Below are 21,397 nucleotides of genomic sequence, written 5' to 3' on the forward strand. Positions count from 1 at the left end.
TGCCAAGAGGCACTGCCCACTGTTAGCCTTTGGGAGAGGCCCTAAGACCAGCAGAGAGAGGCCTCCTCTCAACTTTGGTCACCCCAGTGGAGGGGCCTACGAGAATGAGGGAGGAGGGTGGGGCAGATTGCCTTGAGTGGTTGGGCTCCAGTTCATCTACAAGCAAGACACCAAGGGGAAGCAGCATGTTGTCTGACATTACAGTTCCCAGAAAGGGCATGGCTTGTGGCACAGCCCAGACCAATGGGTGAAGTTTTGGGTCAGGATCCAGGCCCCTTACTTTGCGGGATGATTGTGGCCTCCCTTCTGGTTCAAGATGGCACCATGTCCAGCCTCCTCCACACCAGGACACAAGAGCACCCCTCCCTTCAGTTTGCAACTCACTTCTACTGGCCTACCCATGGCCAGCACACAGCCCTCTGTGGCTAATACAGGCTGGAAGGGAAGCTGGAGTGGACACCTTCACGCTGGGTGGCAGCATACCCAGCAAAAATACAGGAGTTTCCTTTTCAAGAAGTGGGGCCGGTCTTGGGGGACCAGGAGCCATTTCTGGTTTGATAGTTTCGCCTGCTACTTCCTGCCTGGTGCCTAGTCAGCTGAGTCATTGCTCTTCCTGGGCCCAGTGTCCTTATGTCTGAGGAGGGACAAGGAAGTGCCATTTTCTGCCAAGCAACACTGGGCAAGAGTTGAGTAGGGATCTGAATGTGGCAGTATAACCTGCAGCCCCTGCTGCTACTCCTGCCGAGTCTTCTCCTGCCAAGTCTTCTCCTGTGAGCTTTGCAGTAATGTTCTAAACAAATCCCACAGGGCAGATGCCCTTGACACCCAGGCTCTTGCTCAGGTGGGTCTCTGTCTTGTAGCTGTACCCTCAGAAAGGCTCTAGCTTCCAGGAGGTACTCCTGGCTGCATTCAACATCCCAGGTCCCCCAGTGACTCTCCCCAGCAAGGGTGTGGGAAGCAAGGTCCCAGGACATACAGGGGAGCCCTGAGATGCTGTTCTGGCTCAGTTGCCTCTTTCTGCTCTGGCTCTCCAGCCTCTTTCCCATGAGCCTGCCTGGCGTGAACCTAAGAGTCCACAGCAAGGGCAGGAAGTACAGTATGGAGACAGTCACAGTTCTCACACTCAGCTCATGTGTTTCAGGTGCTGGCTATCACATGACGCTGGTAAAGGAGCCACACTGCAACCCTGAAGGCATCTCCCAGCTGGTGCACCACCATGTCCCCAATGCCACACTGGAAAGCAGTGTTGGGGCTGAGCTGTCCTTTATACTTCCCAAGGAGAGCACGCACAGGTATGCGTCCTAAAAATATGGGCACATGGTATGCCTCTCAGGGGAAGTGCACTGGTGTAGGGTTAAGAAGGGAGCCCATGAGCCAGAAAGCTCCATGCTCAGAATTGCCCACCGTCCCTCTCTGGCTCAACCAATGGGCATCTCCCAGCCCCTGGCCTGTGGACAGTCAGCCCACGTGGAACCTGCTCACCTGCATGTCAGGTGCCAGGCTTCCTGGGTGGAGCTGAGGAGGAAGTGGTGCTTGGTGCCTGCCTTCTGTTCATACCCAGCCCTAACCCTGTGTTAGGAAAGAGCCACGGGCTCCAGCAGCAACAGTGCTCAGATACATCATGGTGCTGAGAATGTGCATTTGCACACAAGTTACAAATGTACATAACTTCTCTGTCTCAAAATGTGAGGCCTGGGCACCCGCCATGGCACTGTCACCAAGGGCAGATCTTCCAGGGCCAGGGGAGAAAGCCAAGCTTTTCATTCACACTTGGTACTGGAATGGGTGGGTGGGTGAGTAGGTAAGTAGATTTTTTTTATTATTGGGACATAGATTTTATTGTACACTTAGTCATAGATGTCTCTGTTAACTTTGAAAGTGAATGATTCCCTTCATCAGTACAGTTTGGCAGAGAAAATGCAGGGGCAACAGGATGTAGTTCAACAGAGAACCTTGATAACAAAAAGGCTTGGAATTATAACTGGGGGACTGCACTCATAAGTTTCAAGGCTGCACAAGGTCCCCTTTCTCTTAGCCCCCTGGGATAACACTAGCAAGAGAGGATTTTCTTCTGCAGCTGGATTGACTCCCAGGCCAAAGGGTCCCACAGAGGCAGTGAGGAGGCCTGTAGGAAGGCTCAACACAGGTGGGTGGGCTGGTCAGCAGAGGAGTGGACAGGAATCCAGGGGACTCCTTGCATCAGCAGATATCACAGGTCTGGGGACATCAGCCAAGCCACCCACACCGAGTGAAAGATTTCTCTAAATAATGTCTTCCCAGAGTGGACTCAAAGGGATGTGGCTACACATTCTGGTCAACTGCCATTTTGCTGCCTCACCCTCCCCAAGGCCCCTGCCACCATCTTGTGACCTGGGCAGGATTTATATCTTTTGGGTATAGTTTGGGGGCTTGAACCCAGGGTTTCATGCATGTGAGGCAAGCACTCTACCACTGAGCCACATCTCCAGCCCAGGGTCTATATCTTAAAAGTACAATTCATCATGCTATATGTTTGATTAAGTAATGTGAGTTGTTTGGCGCTGTGCTGGGGACAGAACCCAAGGCCTCACACATGCTAAGCAAGCATTCCATCACTGAGCTGCACATGGATCATTTGCTTTTATAGCTGCATGATGCTCCACGACTTGGGTTGATAATCTAACATGTGCTTCATCATCATGCACTCATGTTGTTCTCCAAAATATATGCTAAGAATCATCCTCCTAGAAAACACTTGTCCAGATCTCCAGTGATTGTCCCACATCCCCCCACCCCAGTAGTGGGGTAGTTATTACCAATTTCCTTTTGGAAAGGAGTTGACTTTGCTTCCCCAGAAGCAGGACAGGGGAGTGCATTATATGTCACCGATGCAGCACTTTTGTTTTTCTTTGCAGTGCTGGGGATGGAACCTGGGCTCTCAGGCAGGTCTCGCACATGCTCTTCCACTGAGCTGCACCCCAGCCCTACAGCTGCAGCTTTGAGTAGAAGAATTTTTTCCCCAATATTTTTGTGTTGAGTGATGAAGAAGCACATAGCCAACTGATTCACCTCTCTGAGGTTCCTGTCAGTAGGAGGTGAAATATTTCTAGGCCTGGTGGCTTTAAGAATTGCCTTAGCTGGGTGCCCTCTTGCCCCTCCCCCATCCTACCTGGAGGCAATTATTTAGGAAAGAATTGCCTAGGAAGTCTCTGAGGAGCACCTCATCACTCTGGGTCTTTTTTCAGGTTTGAAAGTCTTTTCACTAAACTGGAAAATAAGCAGAAGGAATTGGGCATCGCCAGCTTCGGGGCCTCTGTCACCACCATGGAGGAAGTCTTCCTTCGGTCAGTAAGCACATGCTCCAGGTCTGGCACTGGGAGTGAGTTGGTTAAGGGACCTACATAAGGCAGTCAGTTTGATTCTGCTCTGGAACCTGGCCCCTGAGTTGAGATGTGACTGATGTCAACTGAAGCAGAGAAGCTGCGGCTGATTCTGGAAGAAATGTTTGAACTTCTCCAGGGTCCCTCCCAGGAGACCACCCACACGGGGTCAGGCGTCAGGGAAGTGTGTAGCTGCTGAGGTCTTCTGGCTCAGGTCCTCCAGGATGCCTGGGTCTGCACCAAGCACCTGAGGTTTAGCTTTCAGACCCTCAGAACTGTGGGTGAGCAGCAAACCACTGACATTTATCAGACATTTGATTGACAGCATTTTGCTAAATTGCCCAAGCTGACCTCAGACTCCTGCCTCAGCCTCCCAAATAACTGGGATTACAGGTGTACATTCCTATGCCCAACTTGTCAGACTTTTCTTGAATGCTTGTATGGCAGATATAGTGCTAAAAACTCAAAAACACATGAGTCTATTTTCCTCCTTGAGGAGCCCATGGCCTAGAAGAGGCAACAGAATAAGTGACCATAAATTGAGGCCACATGAGGAATGCTCTGTGAACATCTCTACTGGGAGGTGGGGGCAGCCGCAAAGGCCAGCATGGCCTCAGGGAAACCAATGGGGAGAGGAGGTTCAGGAACTTGTGTACCCAGGAGCAGACCTCTGAATCAGGGCAGGTGAGGGGGTAGGAAGGAAGAGGTTGCTCGCTAAACTGAGTTCAACACCGCAGTGCAACACTCCACAAGTCTTGGTGGATAAAGAAACCACAGACCAGCCTGGCACTGGCTGCACCTGGTGGTCAGGGACTGTATTGCTCTCAGCAGCCACTTATTTTGGCTTTCCTTTCTGGCCCAATTCACTCTGTCTCCTTGCTCACTTTCAACACATGACCCCACTTGGTCTCCTGCCATGTCCTCATGCCTCAGTTCCAGACCCCGATCCTTGACAGTGGTCTGAGCCCCTAGTCTCAGGAGAAAAACAAGCAGAAGCTCTGCCCAGCATGCCCAAGACCCTCTGGTAGCCAGAGAGGCAGGCAGCCCACCTAGCAGCTTAGGAGATAGATGTGAAGGTTTCTATTCAAAGGGAATACTAGAGAGGTGGCCACAGGTGTCTCTAACTTGAATCTGTGATGGGAGTCTTAAAAGACAAATGGACCTGGAACAATTGATGTAGGGGAGAGGCCTTTCCAAAAAAAAAACTGAGTCCAAGTCCTTAGGGCCAGCTTGGGAGAAGGAAAGTAGGTGGGCAGGTCTATGTAAAGGTTTCCAGAAGATGGCAGAAATAAGCTTGCTTAGGCCACACCAGAAAGCACCTCTTACCAGGCAGAGTGGCACACACCTGTAACCCCAGCAGCTTGTCAGGCTGGGCAAAAGGATCACAAGTTCAAAGCCAGCCTCAGCAATGTAGCAAGGCTCTAAGCAACTTAGTGAGACCCCCATCTAAAAATAAAAATAATAATAAACAGGCTGGGAATGTGGCTTGGTGGTTAAGCACCCCTGGGTTCAATCCCTAGTACCAAAAAAAAAAAAAAAAAAAAAAAAAAAAAGTACCTCTTGTGCTCAGCAGTTTCAGTTGTATTTTCTGATCCAGGGAGCTGCTAGAGGGGATTTGTGTGTGTGTGTGTGTGTGTTAAAAAAAAATTAAAAAAAAATATATATATATATTTAGTTAGTTAGTTGTAGTTGAACACAATACCTTTATTTTATTTATTTTTAAACAGTTTTTTCTAGTTGTAGATGGACACAACATCTTTATTTTACTTACTTATTTTTTTATGTGGTGCTGAAGATCGAATTCAGTGCCTCATGCATGCTAGGTGAGCACTCTACCAGGCTACAACCCTAGCCCTCGAGGATTTATTTTTAAATAACAAAGCTTTATGAAAATATAATTTACATAATATTTTAAAAGTTCACATTTTTGGCGTGGTGATACAGGGCTCTTACTGTATTCACAGTTTTGTAGTCATCACTATAATCAACTTGAAAATGTGTTTGTCATCCTCTACTCTGCAAAAATCCATATCTATTAGCAGTTGCTCCCCCACCCCCACCCCTGGAAAACAGTTCTGTTTTCTTTCTTCTGGATTTGCCTGTTATGGGCATTTTATATAAATTTCACCATATAGTATGTGGTGTTTTTTGTCTCATCTTTCAATTAGCACATTGCTTCAAGGTCCATCCATGCTGTGGCCCATGTCAGAATGTCACTCCCTTTTTTGGTGCACAATGCTCCATCACACGGACAGACCAGGTGTTGCTGGCCTATGTGTCCATTGAGGGACACGTAGGTGGTGTCAGCCTCTGACTTTAGGAATCATGTGGCTGTGAACATGTTGTACATGAGTTCATGTTCTTACTTCTCGTGGGCACATACCTAGGAGTGTGTGGTCATGTGTTGTTCCTCCATCCTGATGAGCATCAGTCCTTATTGAGAGCACTGCTGTCAGAAGCACTGAAACAGAACATCCACCAGCTTCTTCAGCTTGTCCGTTCATTCATTCATCCCTGTGCCCATTCATCCTTCCATCTGTACCCAGCTGAGCAAGGCCCAGGTGGGGCACTGCCCCTGAGAAACATCCAGGCTCATGGGGAGACTGACCAAAGAACATTCCTAGCCAGGCCCTAATGGGGATGGCACCCATGAAAGCACTAATACCAAGGATCCTGACAGCTGGGATAAGGGGGCTCTCAGGCTCCAGTGTGGCCCAGCACAGCCTGACCTGGGGTTGGCCTCCTAGAGCACAGTTGCCCATCTCCCAGTCTCCCTGGGCAGTGAGTGCCCCTGGCTGCCTTGCGACAGTCCAGTGCTAGCTGCATGATGAGCCCTCCCCAGGGCCACTGTCACTCCCCAAGCCCCTTCTATCCTCTTGAAAACCCTGGTTATAGATGCTAACTCTGGGCAGTCACAATGGCACACACTTGTAATCCCAGCAGGTCAGAAGGCTGGGGCAGGATGATCTCAAGTTCAAGGCTAGTCTGCACAACTTAGTGACAATCTGTATCAAAAATAAGTTTTTTTAAGGGCTATAGGCATATCTTAGTGGTAGAGTGCCCCTGGGTTCAATCCCCAGTACTGCAGTCAATCAATCAATCAAGACATACATACATACACACTAATTAAGTAAATAAATGCTAATTCTGGACACTGAGGCTGGAGAACAGGGGCCTATGGGAAGGATCTTCTTTGGCTGCATACAGATGATGGTCTGGAGATATTTCTTGATGAATCAGTGAATGAATTCCAGAGATATGAAATGATGGATGAATGAGTCAATGAACAAGCAAATGAATCTGAGATTGTTTTGCTTCAAAGCCTCTGACGGTGGCCCTCTTTCCTTGGCCCTTCCCTCAGTAGAACAGAAGTTTTTCTCCCCTACCCTAAAGCTGGATTGTGACCCAGGCCTATGTGTTCTGGCACAGGGTTGGCAAGTTGGTAGACACCAGCATGGACATCCAAGCCATCCAGCTCCCTGCCCTGCAGTACCAGCACGAGAGGCGGGCAAGCGACTGGGCTGTGGACAGCAATCTGTGCGGAGTGATGGACCCGACTGACGGCATCGGCACCCTCATCGAGGAGGAGCACACTGTGGTCAAGCTCAACACTGGGGTGAGCGCCCTGGGCTAGGGCCATGTACTAGCCATCATGGGACAGTTGGGAGTCCCCTGGGCCCCTTGTTACGGTCATTGTCATAGGAGGGTCCTCAATGGCAGGTATAGGCTTCATGAAGGCCAGTGGAGGACAGAAGGCAGATCATGGTTTGGCAGGGAGAAGGGCAACTGGGAGCATTTTAATGGAGCAATTGAAGTGTCTCACTCATAGATAAGATGGAGTGTTTGCTTATAATATCAACAGTGCCCTGTGCCGAGCCAGCTCTGTTGGCCTGGCTTTACAGCAACCTGGTGAGGTGAAGGGCAACCCTGTTCTCAATTTATAGACAGGAAACCAAGGACCAAGCAAAAGTTGAAAGGTTCCCACATGGATTGCTAGGGCCTAGGCCTGGATAGCCTGACTCCAAGCCCCTGAGGTTCTTTGCACTTAGAAGGGAATAAGGGCAGGTGAAGGAGGTAAGGTGGTCTGCTTATACATGAGCTATACCAGGGCCTCCTGTCCAGTGATACCTTCAGAATGGACCAGGGAAGGCAAGGACCCCAGGCCTGTCCCCAGTGCTCTATGATGAAATAGTGTCTTCCACGCCTTCTGGCTGTGCTGGGATCCTGAGAGCCCATGTGCAGAACTGCCAGGACACATTCGCCTGTGCCCTCCAATACTTCACTGAGCTCCTCCTGTGGCCCCAGGGTGTCTAGGTCACTCCTGCTGTGGTTGCCTGAAAGCCCCCAGGCAGATGCCACATCAGGGCAGTGCTACCAAGGGCTGGTTGGAACAGATTCCACCTCCTAGGTAGAACCTACATCACCTGAACCCCTCTGCCGTAGTTTGCCCTCCACTGCCAGCAGTTCTGGGCCATGTTCCTGAAAAAGGCCACATACAGCTGGCGGGAGTGGAAGATGGTGGCAGCCCAGGTCCTGGTCCCCTTGACCTGCGTCACCCTAGCCCTCTTGGCCATCAACTATTCCTCGGAGGTCTTTGATGATCCCATCCTGAAGCTGAGCTTGAGCGAATACGGCAGAACTGTGGTGCCCTTCTCAGCTCCTGGCACCTCTCGACTGGATCAGCAGCTGTCGGACCTCTTGAGAGACGTGCTGCAGGCTGAGAGGCAGGAGCCCCGCGAGGTGCTGGGTAAGAATGGTGGGGGCTAGAGCTGAGTGGTGCGGCTTCTGACTGCTGCAGTGCCAACATCTGGCATGAATGGTCCCCGTGGATGTTTAGCAGTATCCCTGCCATTGTCCCCTATCCCGTCATGACAATCAGGAATGCCTTTAGACATCACAGATGTCTGGTGGGCAGGAGAGCATGGCCATGAGGCAGAACTAGTTCCCTGGACACCTGAGACATAGGCACCTCAGTAGAGCAGACCAGGTTAGGCGATCATTTTCTGCAGCTGTTTTTCAGGACCATTACAAACAAAATGCAAAACCATTTTGAGTTTCTAGCATCCATAGCTGGATGTCACCCTGGGCTTAAAACAACCATGCTCTGGTTAAGCAGAATGTGCTGGAAGGCTTTGTCATCTTATCACCCCCTCCTTTATCCTGATCAGCAGTACTGAGGTTCAGTAGATGGAGTCATGACAAAATCTTGGCAGAAACAAGATTCTCCTTAGAAGAAGATTGACTTGCGTCGGCAGCGGGGAGTGAGTGGCACTGCAGAGAGCACAGCTGGCAGGGAGGAGCCCCTGCATCCCAAGGTCCCAGCTCAGTTGTGCCCATGGTTGGGTCCCTGATGAGCAGCACAGAGATGGCAAGTGGGCACCCCCACCTGTCCCTGCCCTGCATCTCCCAACACTGCCACTGCTCCCCAGGTGACCTGGAGGAGTTCCTGGTTTTCAGGGCATCAGTAGAAGGAGGCGGCTTTAATGAGCGGTGCCTGGTGGCAACATCCTTCAGAGATGTGGGAGAGCGGACGGTGGTCACCGCCTTATTCAACAACCAGGCCTACCACTCCCCAGCCACCGCCCTGGCCATCGTGGACAACCTTCTATTCAAGCTGCTGTGTGGCCCTCGGGCCTCCATCGTGGTCTCCAACTACCCCCAGCCCCGGAGTACCCTACAGGCTGCCAAGGACCAGTTCAATGAGTATGTGGGGCCCCACCCTACCCTGTCTGGAGCCTGGAGCTGGGAGCCCCTCTCCAGGATCAGCCACCTGGGGCTCTGCCAGAAATTGCTGATAGACAAGAGTTGAGTTTCTGCCCTGCAGACACTGTTGCTGCTTCTTGGCTGGGGGACCCTGACTCTGTACCCTTTTACGTTCACCTTTCCCATAGCTGAAAAATCAGCCCAGGACACCATCTCACACACATGATTTCTGAGTGCTCATTGGGCAGCTCTGCCTTCTGGTAACAGTAGGGCTATCAGCAGCCATGGGCAGGAGCCAGGGTTGTGCAGGAAGCACTGGGAAATGGTTTCTGCCTGTCTGGTGAACTCCAGACTGGGAGGCCCAAAGGTCAGGCTGAGGGGTTCAGGCTTATTATAGTGACTGTGGACCAGGCAGGAGGGTGTTGTTCTAACAGCTTTAGGAATACCACCCACTCAGGTACAGTGCACTTATAGAGCACAGCCAGACCATTGTGTATTCACAGAGGTACACACCTTCACCTCAATGTAACTTTTTGTGTGAGGTGCTGGGGATTGAACCCAGGGCCTCATGCACATGCCAGGTAAGCACTCTACCAGTAAGCCACATCCCCAGCCTCAACATAATCTTATTGAGCATCTTTCCCTTAAGAAAAAAAAAACAACCAGGACTGGGAATATGGCTTAAGGTAGAACTATTGCCTGGCATGTCCATGAGGCCCTGGGTTCAATCCCTAGTACCAAAAACAAGGAAAAAAAAATCCTTTCATGCTTTGTCAGGCGTGGTGGTGCATGCCTGTAATCCCAGCAACTTGGGAGGCTGGGGCAGGAGAATCACAAGTAAGGTAGCCTGGGCAACCTGGCAGGACCCTGTCTCAAAATTTTAAAAAAGGGCTGGGATGTAGCTCAGTGGTGGAGCACTTATCTAGCATACCTGACAACCTGGATTCAATCCTTTGTACCAAAAAAGAAAACTGTACTCAATAGCAGGTGCTTGCCATTCTCCCCAATCCAGCCCCTGGCAATTGCCCATCTGCTTTGTCTTTATGGAGTTGCACTTTTGGGACATTTCTTGGGAGTGGAGTCACACAGTCACACAGTTACAGTACACGATCCTTTGTGTCTGTATGCTTTTGTTCAGGTGTTTTTAAGGTTTCCTCCAGATTCTGGCATCAATGCTTATTCTGTCCCAGCCCCATTCATTGAGATGTTCAGAAAGTTTTTAAGCAACAGAGTAATGCTGTCAGAGCCTGTTTCTGGAAGACATAGACCAGATCTGGAACCCAGAGTGCACTGGGAGCAGGGGAATTTGGCTATGGCAGTGATTCAGGACCCAACAGCAGACCTGGGGCAGAACACTGAGTGCAGTGCATAGGGTTTCCAGGAGACAGTGACAGATGGTACAAGGACAGGTAACACAGGAACTTGGGGAAGGACCTGGAGCCTTCCCTCTGCTAGGCCAGGATATCCAGAGGAGGAGCTATCCTTGGAGGGGGGGATTTTCCTGCTGCTGACCCCCTCAGCTCTATGGTACTCCTGACTGCTCTGAATGGTTTGACTCCTGCACTGCATGCTTGGATGGTGATGACCAATAGCCTGATCTTTCCTGCTATCTATACATGCTGTGCTCTGTCCTCCCCAGGGGCCGAAAGGGGTTCGACATTGCCCTCAACTTGCTCTTTGCCATGGCATTCCTGGCCAGCACCTTTTCCATCCTGGCAGTCAGTGAGAGGGCTGTCCAGGCCAAGCATGTCCAGTTTGTGAGCGGTGTCCATGTGGCTACTTTCTGGTTCTCTGCTCTGCTATGGGATCTCATCTCCTTCTTGGTCCCTGCTCTGCTGCTGTTGGTGAGTACTGGACAATGCCAGACCCTGCCCTGCAGACCACAGGGAGCTCACTGGGGACATCTGTTGTAGAACAAGAATCAATGGAAAAGTCCAGCTGGTGGCTCAGCCCTGACTCCAGGAGGACAGGGATGGTACCTACCTGTTGCCTCTCTGTTTTCCCAGCCCTTGCCCACTCTTGGGTAGGCAGGGCCTGGAGCCAGCTCTCCTGGTTCCAGCTCCATCAGTCAAGAGGAGAAGAGGAAACTGCTGGTCAGAGAGGTTGCCAGGGCTAAGAGCTGTCGAGGGGCCAAGGACTGAGGGCTGGGTGATTTGGCGGGACCTAAGGACCATCAGATGCTCCCTTCAGTCCCCTTCCCCACCTCTGGGAGCCACCTGCTGGTCTGTGCTGAGCAGCCTCATCCATGCCACTGCAGGTGGTGTTCAGAGCCTTCGATGTTCGCGCCTTCACACGGGATGGACACATGGCTGACGTGCTGCTGCTGCTTATGCTCTACGGTTGGGCCATCATCCCCTTTATGTACCTCATGAGCTTCTTCTTCTCGGGCGCATCCACCGCCTACACCAGGCTGACCATCTTCAACATTCTGTCAGGCATCGCCACCTTCCTAGTGGTCACCATCATGCGCATCCCAGGTGGGGGCATGAGAATCACCTGCACCTCCTGGCCCCCATGGAGCTGCCCTGACAGCCACAGTGGTGGGAGGGTTCTGCAGCACCCCCAGGGGCTGTCCCAGCACCTGCAAGGTCCTGCAACCTGGGACCTGCCTTTCCCTTCCTGGGTCTATCTTCAGGCAACTATGGTATATCCTCCAATGCTAACTCGTCTATATATCTCCTCACTGTAGCAGTGAAGCTCGAAGAACTTTCCAGAACCCTGGATCACGTGTTCCTGGTGCTGCCCAACCACTGTCTGGGGATGGCTGTCAGCAGTTTCTATGAAAACTATGAGACACAGCGGTACTGCACCTCCTCAGAGGTCGCCGCCCACTACTGCAAGAAATACAGTGCGTGTCCAGACCCCTCCCTTGGGGCAGCCCCATCCTCTTGGCCTCCATCCAGGGCAGCCAGAGTGTCCCCAGCACTCCCCCAGACAAGGGGCTTCATTGGCCCATTTCCTGTTGTTGTAACACAGCACCACAGAAGGGACAGAAGTCAAGAGGCTTGTTTCAGCTCAGGGCCATCCAAGGCAAGGACCCACATCTGGTGATGGCCTCCTTGCTGGCAGAGTCCTAAGGCAGCTCCAGGCATCATGTGGCCCAAAGCAGGGATCACAAATGCCTGTGTGTCTTCTGGTCTCTCTCTCTCTCTCCTTCCAAAACCACCAGCATTGTCACTAATCCCAGTCACTTCCCAAGGCCCCACCTGTGAGCACCATAGCTGGATTAAGCTCCCACCCTCTTATTGCTTCACAGTAGAGATCATATTTGCACACATGAATCCTTGGGAAACACTCAGACCACACCCAAACTGCAGGAGGACTCCTCTGTGTTTTGAGCAGCCAGATGCTTGCCCAGATCATCCCCACATCCATTGCAGCCCTGCTACTGCCCACATGTTCTGGGCCTGCCCTGGTGTTTCTGTTCTTTGTACTTGTCTTTGTGTCCTGTGGCCTCTAGAACAGAACCACAGCTTCACGACAGACCTGTATCCTTTCAGGAGTCTGGAGGCCAGAGGTCCAAGTCAAGGCATAGTGGGGTGGGATGTGTTCCTTCCTGAGGCTCAGGGAAGGATGTCTTCTGCCCCTAAGCTCTCAGGGCTCCAGGCACTCCATTTCTGCATCTGTCTGTACTTGGCCTCCTCCCCTGTATCTCTGAATCTCAAACTCCTGCCTGTTATAAGGACAGTTGTTGTTGGATGCAGGGCCCACCCTTAATCCAGTATCTCACCTTAAGACCCCTAATTAATTATACCTTCAAAGACCCACTTCTAAACAAGGTCACAGTAACAGGTTCAGAGGTTAGAACTTGGACCTATCTTTGCGAGGTCCTTTCTGTACCTGAAACCATCTTATTGTACAGCAGCAGGCAACTGGGTGGTCAGCTCTGCAGAACCCTGCACACCCTAAGGCAGGCCTACCTCCTTGCTTTGCTCCTGCTGAGTGCCACTCATAGGGACTGTGACTGTTGGCCATATGCCATTCCTTCTCTAAACCATGGGCACCTCAAGAGGGGTCGAGATGTTGGCATCATCACAGAACAGTCCCCAACTCAAGGTCACCGCAAGTGATGAGCAGCACAGCAGGGCAGCATCCACCCATCACAGGTGTGCGAGGGGTACCTTACATGGCAAAATCCCCATGGCTAGGAAGTGCCTGAGGCTTCTATGTGGCATTGACAAGCACAAGGCACACACTCAGGAAGAGGAACATGGAGCCTTGGTAGAGAGGGTGCAGGGCCAGCGCTGGGACGCAGGAGGGGAGGAGGCTGCTGTGGTCACAGACTCAGCCTATTTCCTTGCCCCTCATAGATATTAAGTACCAGGAGAATTTCTTTGCCTGGAGCGCCCCAGGGGTTGGCAGGTTCATGACCTCCATGGCTGCCTCAGGGTGCGCCTACCTCACCCTGCTCTTCCTCATTGAGACCAACCTGCTGTGGAGACTGAGGACCTTTATCTGTGCCTTCCAGAAGAAGTGGACATTGGTGAGTAGCTGCTGGGCAGCTCAGGTACACTGGAGGTCTCCATCCCTGACACAAACACATCAAACACAGCCTGTTGAGATCACATTGGAAACACGTTCACCTGGGGTGAACTGACTTCTCTAAAATACTAAGCCTCTGGAGCTGGGGATGTGGCTCAAGCGGTAGCGCGCTCGCCTGGCATGCGTGCAGTCCGGGTTTGAACCTCAGCACCACATACAAACAAATATTTTGCGTCCGCCGAAAACTAAAAACTAAATATTAAAAAATTCTCTCTCTCTCTTTAAAAAAAAATAAAATAAAATAAAATACTAAGCCTCTTCTAAAAAAGGAGTGATCTCCATGTGTTACAGTGGAGCCTTACTGGCTGCATGCGGTGACCCTCATCTATTGTCCCAGCTACTCAGGAGGCTGAGACAGGAGGATCACTTGAGCTCAGGAATTCAAGGCCAGCCTGGGCAACTTGATGAGACCCATCTCAAAACAAACAAAAAAACTACCTTCACATCCTTGAGTGAAGAGTGAAGTTCATGATTCTATGAGTCCCTTACAGAGTTTGTTCCCTGGATGCTGACCTCAGCCCGAGGCTACTGCTTCTTATAAAGGTCTGAGTGCACATGGGGCCTGTACTGGGGTGACACACCTTGGAGTCCTTAGTCCCCTTGCATGTCCCACGTCAACCTCAGCACCTGCTCTTCCTCCCACAGGGCTGGGGTTCACACATGTGATCTTTATCTTGAATGACTAGGAAGAATTGCACAACCGGACATCGGTGCTTCCTGAGGACCAGGATGTGGCAGATGAGAGGAGCCGAGTCCTGGCCCCTGGCCTGGACATCCTGCTGCACACGCCTCTGACCATCAGGGAACTCTCCAAGGTAGTGTGTGGGCCCTGCCCTCTGCTGGCCACCACGTGGGCTGGGGTCATGGAAGCTGGCTGAGGACAAAGGCTGGGGTCCCGCTCACCCAGTGCCCTCTGCTGGGTACCCTGCAGGTGTATGAGCAGCGGGTGCCCCTCCTGGCTGTGGACAGGATCTCCCTCACTGTCCAGAAAGGGGAGTGCTTTGGCCTGCTGGGCTTCAACGGAGCCGGGAAAACCACGACATTCAAGATGTTGACTGGGGAGGAACCCATCACCTCAGGAGATGCCTTCATTGAGAGCTACAGCATCAGCTCTGACATTGGGAAGGTGGGTACCCTGCCAGGTAGGGTACGCAAGGCAGAAAGGGTGCCCTGAAGGCAAGGATGACTGGCTTCTTGCTCCAGGTGGACACAGCACACAGGAGAACAAGGTGGTAATGGTGCCAGAGCTGAGCAGGAGAGATGGGGCTAAATTCCATGAGTCAAGAAATGCAGACTGCACCAACGGAGCCACCTCTGCCAAAGCCCACTGTGTCCAGGGAATGTGCCTCAAGGGAAGGGACAAAAGTGAAGGCCCAGGGCCCACCCACAGTTTCCCCCTAATTGGGCTGAAGCCCACAGGATGAGGATGGACAGGGCAGTTCTCATGCTCCCCGACCTCAGGAGATGGCACAGCAGATGGCTGTGTGTCAAGCAGAGCAAGGAAAGGAAAGGCAAAGAGCCTGTGCCTGTGAAGGGACCACAGCTCTTCTGAGCTGGCAGCAGGGGGCTCCGGGCGGCAGTGCCCGCAGGAATCAGAGTGCACAGGGGTCACAGGGCCCCTCCAGAGGGAGGCCTGTCCTCGTCCCAGGAGAGTCCCCGTACAGTGTATCCAGGTCTACGAGCAGTGCACAACAGGCAATGAAGGGGATGGGCGACTGGAACCCACAGACACAGGGCTCCACGGGAAGAGCGAACCCCAGCTGCTGGGTTTCCAGAGTGTAAAATAATGTTGTGTTTAAAGAAGTAAACAAAGCTGGGCACGGTTACACCTGTAACCCCAGTGAGTGGGGAGGCTGAAACAGGAGGACTAAAGGCTCGAGGCCAGCCTTAGCAACTTAGCCAGACCCTGTCTCAGAATTTAAATTCTCAGAATTAAAAATAAAAAGGACTGGGCATGTAGCCAGTGCTACAGCATCCCTGGATTCTAACCCCAGTACTAGGAGAAAAATAGAAGTGTCATGGTTGGAGACCTCTGCAGGGAAGACAGAACTATATATGATCTGGAAATGGAAGGTGAAAAACAATGCTCTTTACATTTAATCCAAGTTCCAAAAGGATAGCACAGGCGGGGCTAGAGAGTAATAGCCAAACAGATAACCTAAGCATTTTCCCAGACCAATTAACAACAGATTCTAGAACTCCAAGAAGGGTGAAGAAAAAGAAATCCAGTCCTTGGAATCAGAAGAAACTGGGCAGGCTTGCCCTTAACAGCTGCTGGGGCACATGCCCAAGCCCTGAGAGACCAGCTGCTGGGCTGTCCTGCTGAGTAATGTCCCTCCACCAAACTCCCTGCAGAGCTGCTGACGGTGTGCACCTTCTGCTGGAGGAAGAGGAAAGGCCCCAGCGTGTCAAAGGCCATTAAATATCTGATGCACAAACGTGCCGGTGGTCAGTATGTGGTCTTCACTGTGATGGCTCTTATGAAGCCATTTTTGCACTAGCCTGCCCCTGTGGCTACCAGTCTGGAACAGGCTCTCTGCTGGACCATGTGCTGGCTCATTTCTGACATCTCTGGGAACCTCCCCGAGCCAGCCATGTCCTTCCTGTGTCCCCACTGAGATACTTCTCGGTGAGCTTCAGCTGAGTGCAGCCATCAGGGCCTGGGCACCAAATCCTTGGATCACCCTGGACAGACTCACTGGAAGAGCCCAGAGACAGACTTGGGGCAGGCAGGCACCATGGCAGGTGGTTTGTATGGTCTTCTCACAGGAAGCAGCTTCCCTCTGACCTGCTTCTTCCCTGGGCTGTGTCCTAACCCAGGTGCGGCAGCGGATGGGCTACTGTCCCCAGTTTGATGCCCTGTTGGATCACATGACTGGCCGGGAGATGCTGGTCATGTATGCTCGGCTCCGAGGCATCCCTGAGCACCTCATTGACCCCTGCGTGGAGAACACACTGCGGGGCCTGCTCCTGGAGCCACATGCCAATAAGCTGGTCAGGACCTACAGGTACGACCTGAGCCCAGACCCAGGCCCTGTGAGGAGATGACCCCTGGCCCTGCCCAGAGTGGAGCTGGGGGGGGGGGGTCTCCTTTTAGATCCAGGGTGGGGGGACTGCACAAGTCAGCTCCTGCCTGTGGCTCAAGGATCAGGCAGGGATTTGGTGGCATGACCTAGGTATCACCAGGGGAGAGGGCTGCCCTGATGGTTCCTGCCATTTAAAAACAAGGCCAGCCAACAAGCGATGTTGGGCACCCTGTCAGGTCCCCTTCAGTACAGAGATGTTCCTACTCCATGTAGTGGACCCACCCCCTGCACAGTTCTAAGACTTCCAGTTCTATGCAGTGGGTTTTCTTGGCCCAGTCACCTCCTTCCTTCCTCTCCCCTGGGGCACTCTGCAGTCACTGGGCATGGGACCTGGGCTTGTGCTAATTATCAGCCCTGTCTCCCACCCGGCACCTCTCCACTCCCAGTGGTGGTAACAAGCGCAAATTGAGCACTGGCATTGCCCTCATTGGAGATCCTGCAGTCATCTTCCTGGATGAGCCATCCACCGGCATGGACCCCGTGGCTCGGCGCCTGCTCTGGGACACTGTGGCCCGGGCCCGCGAGTCTGGCAAGGCCATTGTCATTACCTCCCACAGGTAGAGCCTGGGTCTCTGTTGGTCAATGGAGGAGCTGAAATGGGTGGCTGGGGAGGGGCCAGGGAGCCAGACCACCTGTGAGCAGCTGGCATAGAGATTCCCCAGGTTCTGCATGTGGCCACACTCAGCATGGGAATCAGGAACAGACTGATCTGGGCATTGACACCTTCTGTCTACACAAGGCTTTTACACTTAGGGTGGGCTTCCACTTCCCCCAGCCCTGTCTCAGCTCTACTCCCTGTCCTCAGCATGGAGGAGTGTGAGGCCTTGTGCACCCGGCTGGCCATCATGGTGCAGGGTCAATTCAAGTGCCTGGGAAGCCCACAGCACCTCAAGAGCAAGTTTGGCAGCGGCTACTCCCTACGGGCCAAAGTCCGAAGTGAAGGGCAGCAGGAGGCACTGGAGGAGTTCAAGGCATTTGTGGACCTGACCTTTCCAGGTTTGTGCTGACCCTGGCAGCCTCCACTGGGAGTGGGAAGCAGGGCTCTGCTGGACTCTGTGCCTGACCCCTGCCAAATCCCACATCCCTGACCCTGGGGAAGAAGACCACAGTCCTGTGCACCTAGGCTGTCCTCCCTGGCCCTCCAGCCTGGACCTCATGGGAACATGGTCTCTCCTTTGTGCAGGCAGTGTCCTAGAAGATGAGCACCAAGGCATGGTTCACTATCACCTGCCTGGTGGCAACGTCAGCTGGGCCAAGGTGAGTATAGCACCCTCCCCAGTCAGGTGCTAACAGGGAAAAATCCCTTGGAGCCTCCCAGTCTTCCACAACCCCAGGGTCTTGTGGGAGGAATCACTCTCTCTTTCTCCTCTCACTGTAATTATCTGCTTGATTTGGGTTTTATATGCAAAATATTTGAATTGAAAGGAATTCAGTGCACAAAAAGGATGCTGGCATAGTTTACTCAAGATCAGACCCCGAACTGGGAACTGGGCCAGGAGGAAGTCCAGCCCTTGCTGCCCTTGTGCAGCCAGCATCTCTCCCTGGAAGCTTGACTGACTTCTCCTAGGGACTTTGGGGTGGGGTTGAGCAAAATAGGATCTTGAGTTTGTGGTACTAGTGACTGAAACCAGGAGCACTTTACAGCAGTGTTACATCCCCATTCCTTCTTATTTTTTATTTTGAGACAGGGTCTCACTGAGTTGCTGAGGTTGTCCTTGACCTTGCTATCCTCCTGTCTCAGCCTCCCAAGTTGCTGGGATTACAGGTGTGGGCCACTGTGCCTGGCTCCTTGCCAGCCTCTTATTGCCAGAGGATTTACCCACCTGCTAGGGAGCCTAGGTCCTGAGCTTTCTTACCAGCTGCTTTTCTGCCTCCCAAAGGTTTTTGGTATCCTGGAGAAAGCCAAGGAGAAGTATGGAGTGGATGACTACTCAGTGAGCCAGATCTCACTGGAGCAAGTCTTTCTGAGCTTCGCCCACCTACAACCCCCCACTGCAGAGGAGGGGCGATGAGGAGCCGTCTGCTGCCTCCAGGGCACTAGGCAGGGACTGGACAAGCCTGTGCACAGTTGTGTACCCTCTCCGTCTGAGTTTCTCTTCTCCTTTATTTTTAATCACTTTTTTCTATGATGATATGAAAAAAATCAAGGCAGTCTGCACAGAATGGATCAAGTGTGCCAGGGCCCTTGTATGAGAATCAGCATGCAAATTTCCACTCCCAAAGGCAGACTCTATGGAACTCACATTCCCAGGCCCAGAACAGGTCCGGCAGTGTGAACAGGTGAAGAGCTGTCTCAGGACCACAGCTGACCCAGAGACTGAATTTCTCTACATGTTCAAAGAAAGAAAGGGCTCTGGGACCTGTCCACATTTACATATGCACTAAGCTCCCCTGGGGAGGACAGAGGAAGCCAGTAGGGATGAGTTGTGGCAAGGCTCTTCAGGCTGCTGAGGACAAAAAGTTTCAAATGACCTCCATCTGTGAAGGAAAGATATCACCTGTGACTAGGTGCTGAGACCTCAGTTTCCAGTGCATCCCAGAGGCACCCCAGAGTCAATGCTCCTCAGGGTGTGGCTACCACTCCAGGCCTACCTGACTGCAGACCCAGCACCCTCCCACAAGCATCTTCCAGAAGCAGCCAGCACAGGGAGAGATGGTGGCCAGACTAGGCATACAGTCCTCCTCTGTTCCCAGCTGTACCTCTGAGAAGCTACTGGCCACAGGACAGTCAGGAACCACTACAGGGACTGAGCAGCTGTCTCCTGCGCATACACTAAACACACTATGACCGTCCAGAAAATAAAGGCTGAGGGAACATGATTACAGCCCACGAGTCACACATGTGATGGGGGGACGGGTCTGGATCATTCTCTCACAGTCCAAATATGCGGCTCTTATACCAAGTTTCAAACACAGAAATTTGCTTTTCCCTGTAGGGAGCAAACTTAAGAGGATTCATTGCCATCAGGTGACGGAGCAGGCCAGATCAAGAGAACACGGTTGGTGCAGGAGGCCTCTGGCTCCAGGGTCACTTGGGGGCATGAACCATCTTCCAGAAGATTCTTCAGCATCAGTCCCCCTGCCTCCTTTTTTTGTGTGTGGTGCTGGATTGAACCCAGGGCCTTGTGCATGTGAGGCAAGCACTCTACCAACTGAGCTGTATCCCTTGCCTATTACTCCCTTTTTATTTATGCACTGAAGTTTTAGTTTTCAAAAACTTCAGTGATTCAGATTTCTTTTTTCTGACTGAACCCAGAGGTTCTGAGCCACACCACCCTAGTCCTTTAATTTTTTTAATGTTTTATTTATTTTTTTTTTATTCATTCATTCATTCATTTTTATGTGGTACTGATGATTCATTCATTCATTCATTTATTTACTTTTATGTGGTGCTGACGATCAAACCCAGGGCCTCCCATGCACTAGGCAAGCACTCTACCACTAAGCACAACCCCAGCCCTTATTCTTTTAAATTCTTTTAGAATTCAGTTTTAGAAAAATTTGTTTTCATCACTTTGGCTCATTTGGGTCAATTTCAAATTCATGCCTTTGTTAGTCTTTTAAGATTCACCAAAGCTGCAGATAGTTCCCAGTAGCTCTGCTGCCTCCCTAATTTTCTTTGAATTATCATCTTTTAGTTTCGTGCTATAAAAAAAGTTTGTGATGGTTGTTAGGCTGGGAGGTGGGACTGTTCTGGCCATGCAACTTGTCAGCAAGCCTAAGGTTGTCCATTGCTGGGTTTGTGGAGTTGTGGGAGACAAGCCAGTGAACCCACGAGTCTTGCTACAGGATGTCCTTTGACTTGACTTAAATACCTGTGTTGGAGATTCAGGAATCTCATTTTTCTCCTTTGAGACCATAAGAGGGTGAGAAAAGGTATTTAGTAGGACTTAAGGAAAAGCTGATGTGGGGCACACACATGAAAGCAGTTTGCTTCAGTACACATGGAGATTATCATCCTCTCACAAGCGGGAGAGAGCTGCCAGTAGGACTTAGGTGAGGATTGTCACAACCAGAATCCTTTAGGAGATGACCCACAGCGATGGAGAACACTGTGGGAACCAGGAAGGGCAGGCACGTATATGGTTAGGAGGTTCCAGAGGTGTCTATGGGAGGAGCCCAGAGCTGCACCCAAGCACAAAGCCTAGGTGACTGCCGCAGCAGCCTAGTTAGAAGGGACCCCAGGAGCAACACAATGGATTGACACTTTGCCTCCCACACCCACTGCATCTTCAGGGCAAGACACTGTGCTGGACCCCAGTCACCAGAGGAACAGTAAAGACCAAGTCCCAGGAACCCACCCACTTGGCTCTTTTGAGTTGCAGCAGTTCTAGGCAGGACAGGGCACCATGGACTCCTGCCGTGCTCTCCTTCCAGTATACTCCCATCCAGACCACCAGGCCCCAGGCCCCAGGCTGACCAGTCCTCCCCAGAGGTTCTAGGACCTGCTCTGCTGCTAACTCCAATGAGATCAAGGAGCCACGACTCTGCCTCTGCATCTCTTTGTGGTCCAGCTACCATAGAGTTGAAAACGACACCGGTGGCAAAGCCTGCATGTTTTGTCCTTTAGTCCTGTCTGGTCCAACAGGGTGGCTCAACTGACAGTGTCACCACACCCAGAACTTCAAGGGAGCTCCATGAGGGTGGGTAGTTAAGTCCTGCTATGGACAGGATTGAATCTGAGCCCTCCATTGCCTTGATAGGTTT

The 21,397-nt window shown here is 51.8% G+C and overlaps 1 protein-coding gene across 4 annotated transcripts in view; it reads left to right on the forward strand.

Annotated features, from left to right (window-relative positions):
• Positions 1-19,501, forward strand: part of Abca3 (ATP binding cassette subfamily A member 3) — a 49,934-nt gene extending 30,433 nt beyond the window's left edge. For 3 of the 4 annotated variants that reach the window (XM_076839922.2, XM_076839924.2, XM_076839923.2), the window contains exons 17-32: positions 1,142-1,292; positions 3,225-3,323; positions 6,789-6,975; positions 7,803-8,106; positions 8,789-9,062; positions 10,702-10,906; positions 11,320-11,539; positions 11,752-11,910; positions 13,373-13,545; positions 14,291-14,419; positions 14,536-14,730; positions 16,425-16,612; positions 17,077-17,247; positions 17,466-17,686; positions 17,874-17,947; positions 18,571-19,501. In XM_076839922.2, the coding sequence (XP_076696037.1) occupies positions 1,142-1,292; positions 3,225-3,323; positions 6,789-6,975; positions 7,803-8,106; positions 8,789-9,062; positions 10,702-10,906; positions 11,320-11,539; positions 11,752-11,910; positions 13,373-13,545; positions 14,291-14,419; positions 14,536-14,730; positions 16,425-16,612; positions 17,077-17,247; positions 17,466-17,686; positions 17,874-17,947; positions 18,571-18,702 (2,882 nt within the window). In that variant the 3' untranslated portion in view covers positions 18,703-19,501. The remainder of the gene's footprint in view (positions 1-1,141; positions 1,293-3,224; positions 3,324-6,788; positions 6,976-7,802; positions 8,107-8,788; positions 9,063-10,701; positions 10,907-11,319; positions 11,540-11,751; positions 11,911-13,372; positions 13,546-14,290; positions 14,420-14,535; positions 14,731-16,424; positions 16,613-17,076; positions 17,248-17,465; positions 17,687-17,873; positions 17,948-18,570) is intronic. The other variant, XM_076839925.2, reaches the window with a different exon arrangement.
• Positions 19,502-21,397: the final 1,896 nt, after the last annotated feature.

This window comes from Callospermophilus lateralis, chromosome 19 (assembly GCF_048772815.1).
Source record: "Callospermophilus lateralis isolate mCalLat2 chromosome 19, mCalLat2.hap1, whole genome shotgun sequence".
Lineage (NCBI taxonomy): Eukaryota > Metazoa > Chordata > Mammalia > Rodentia > Sciuridae > Callospermophilus > Callospermophilus lateralis.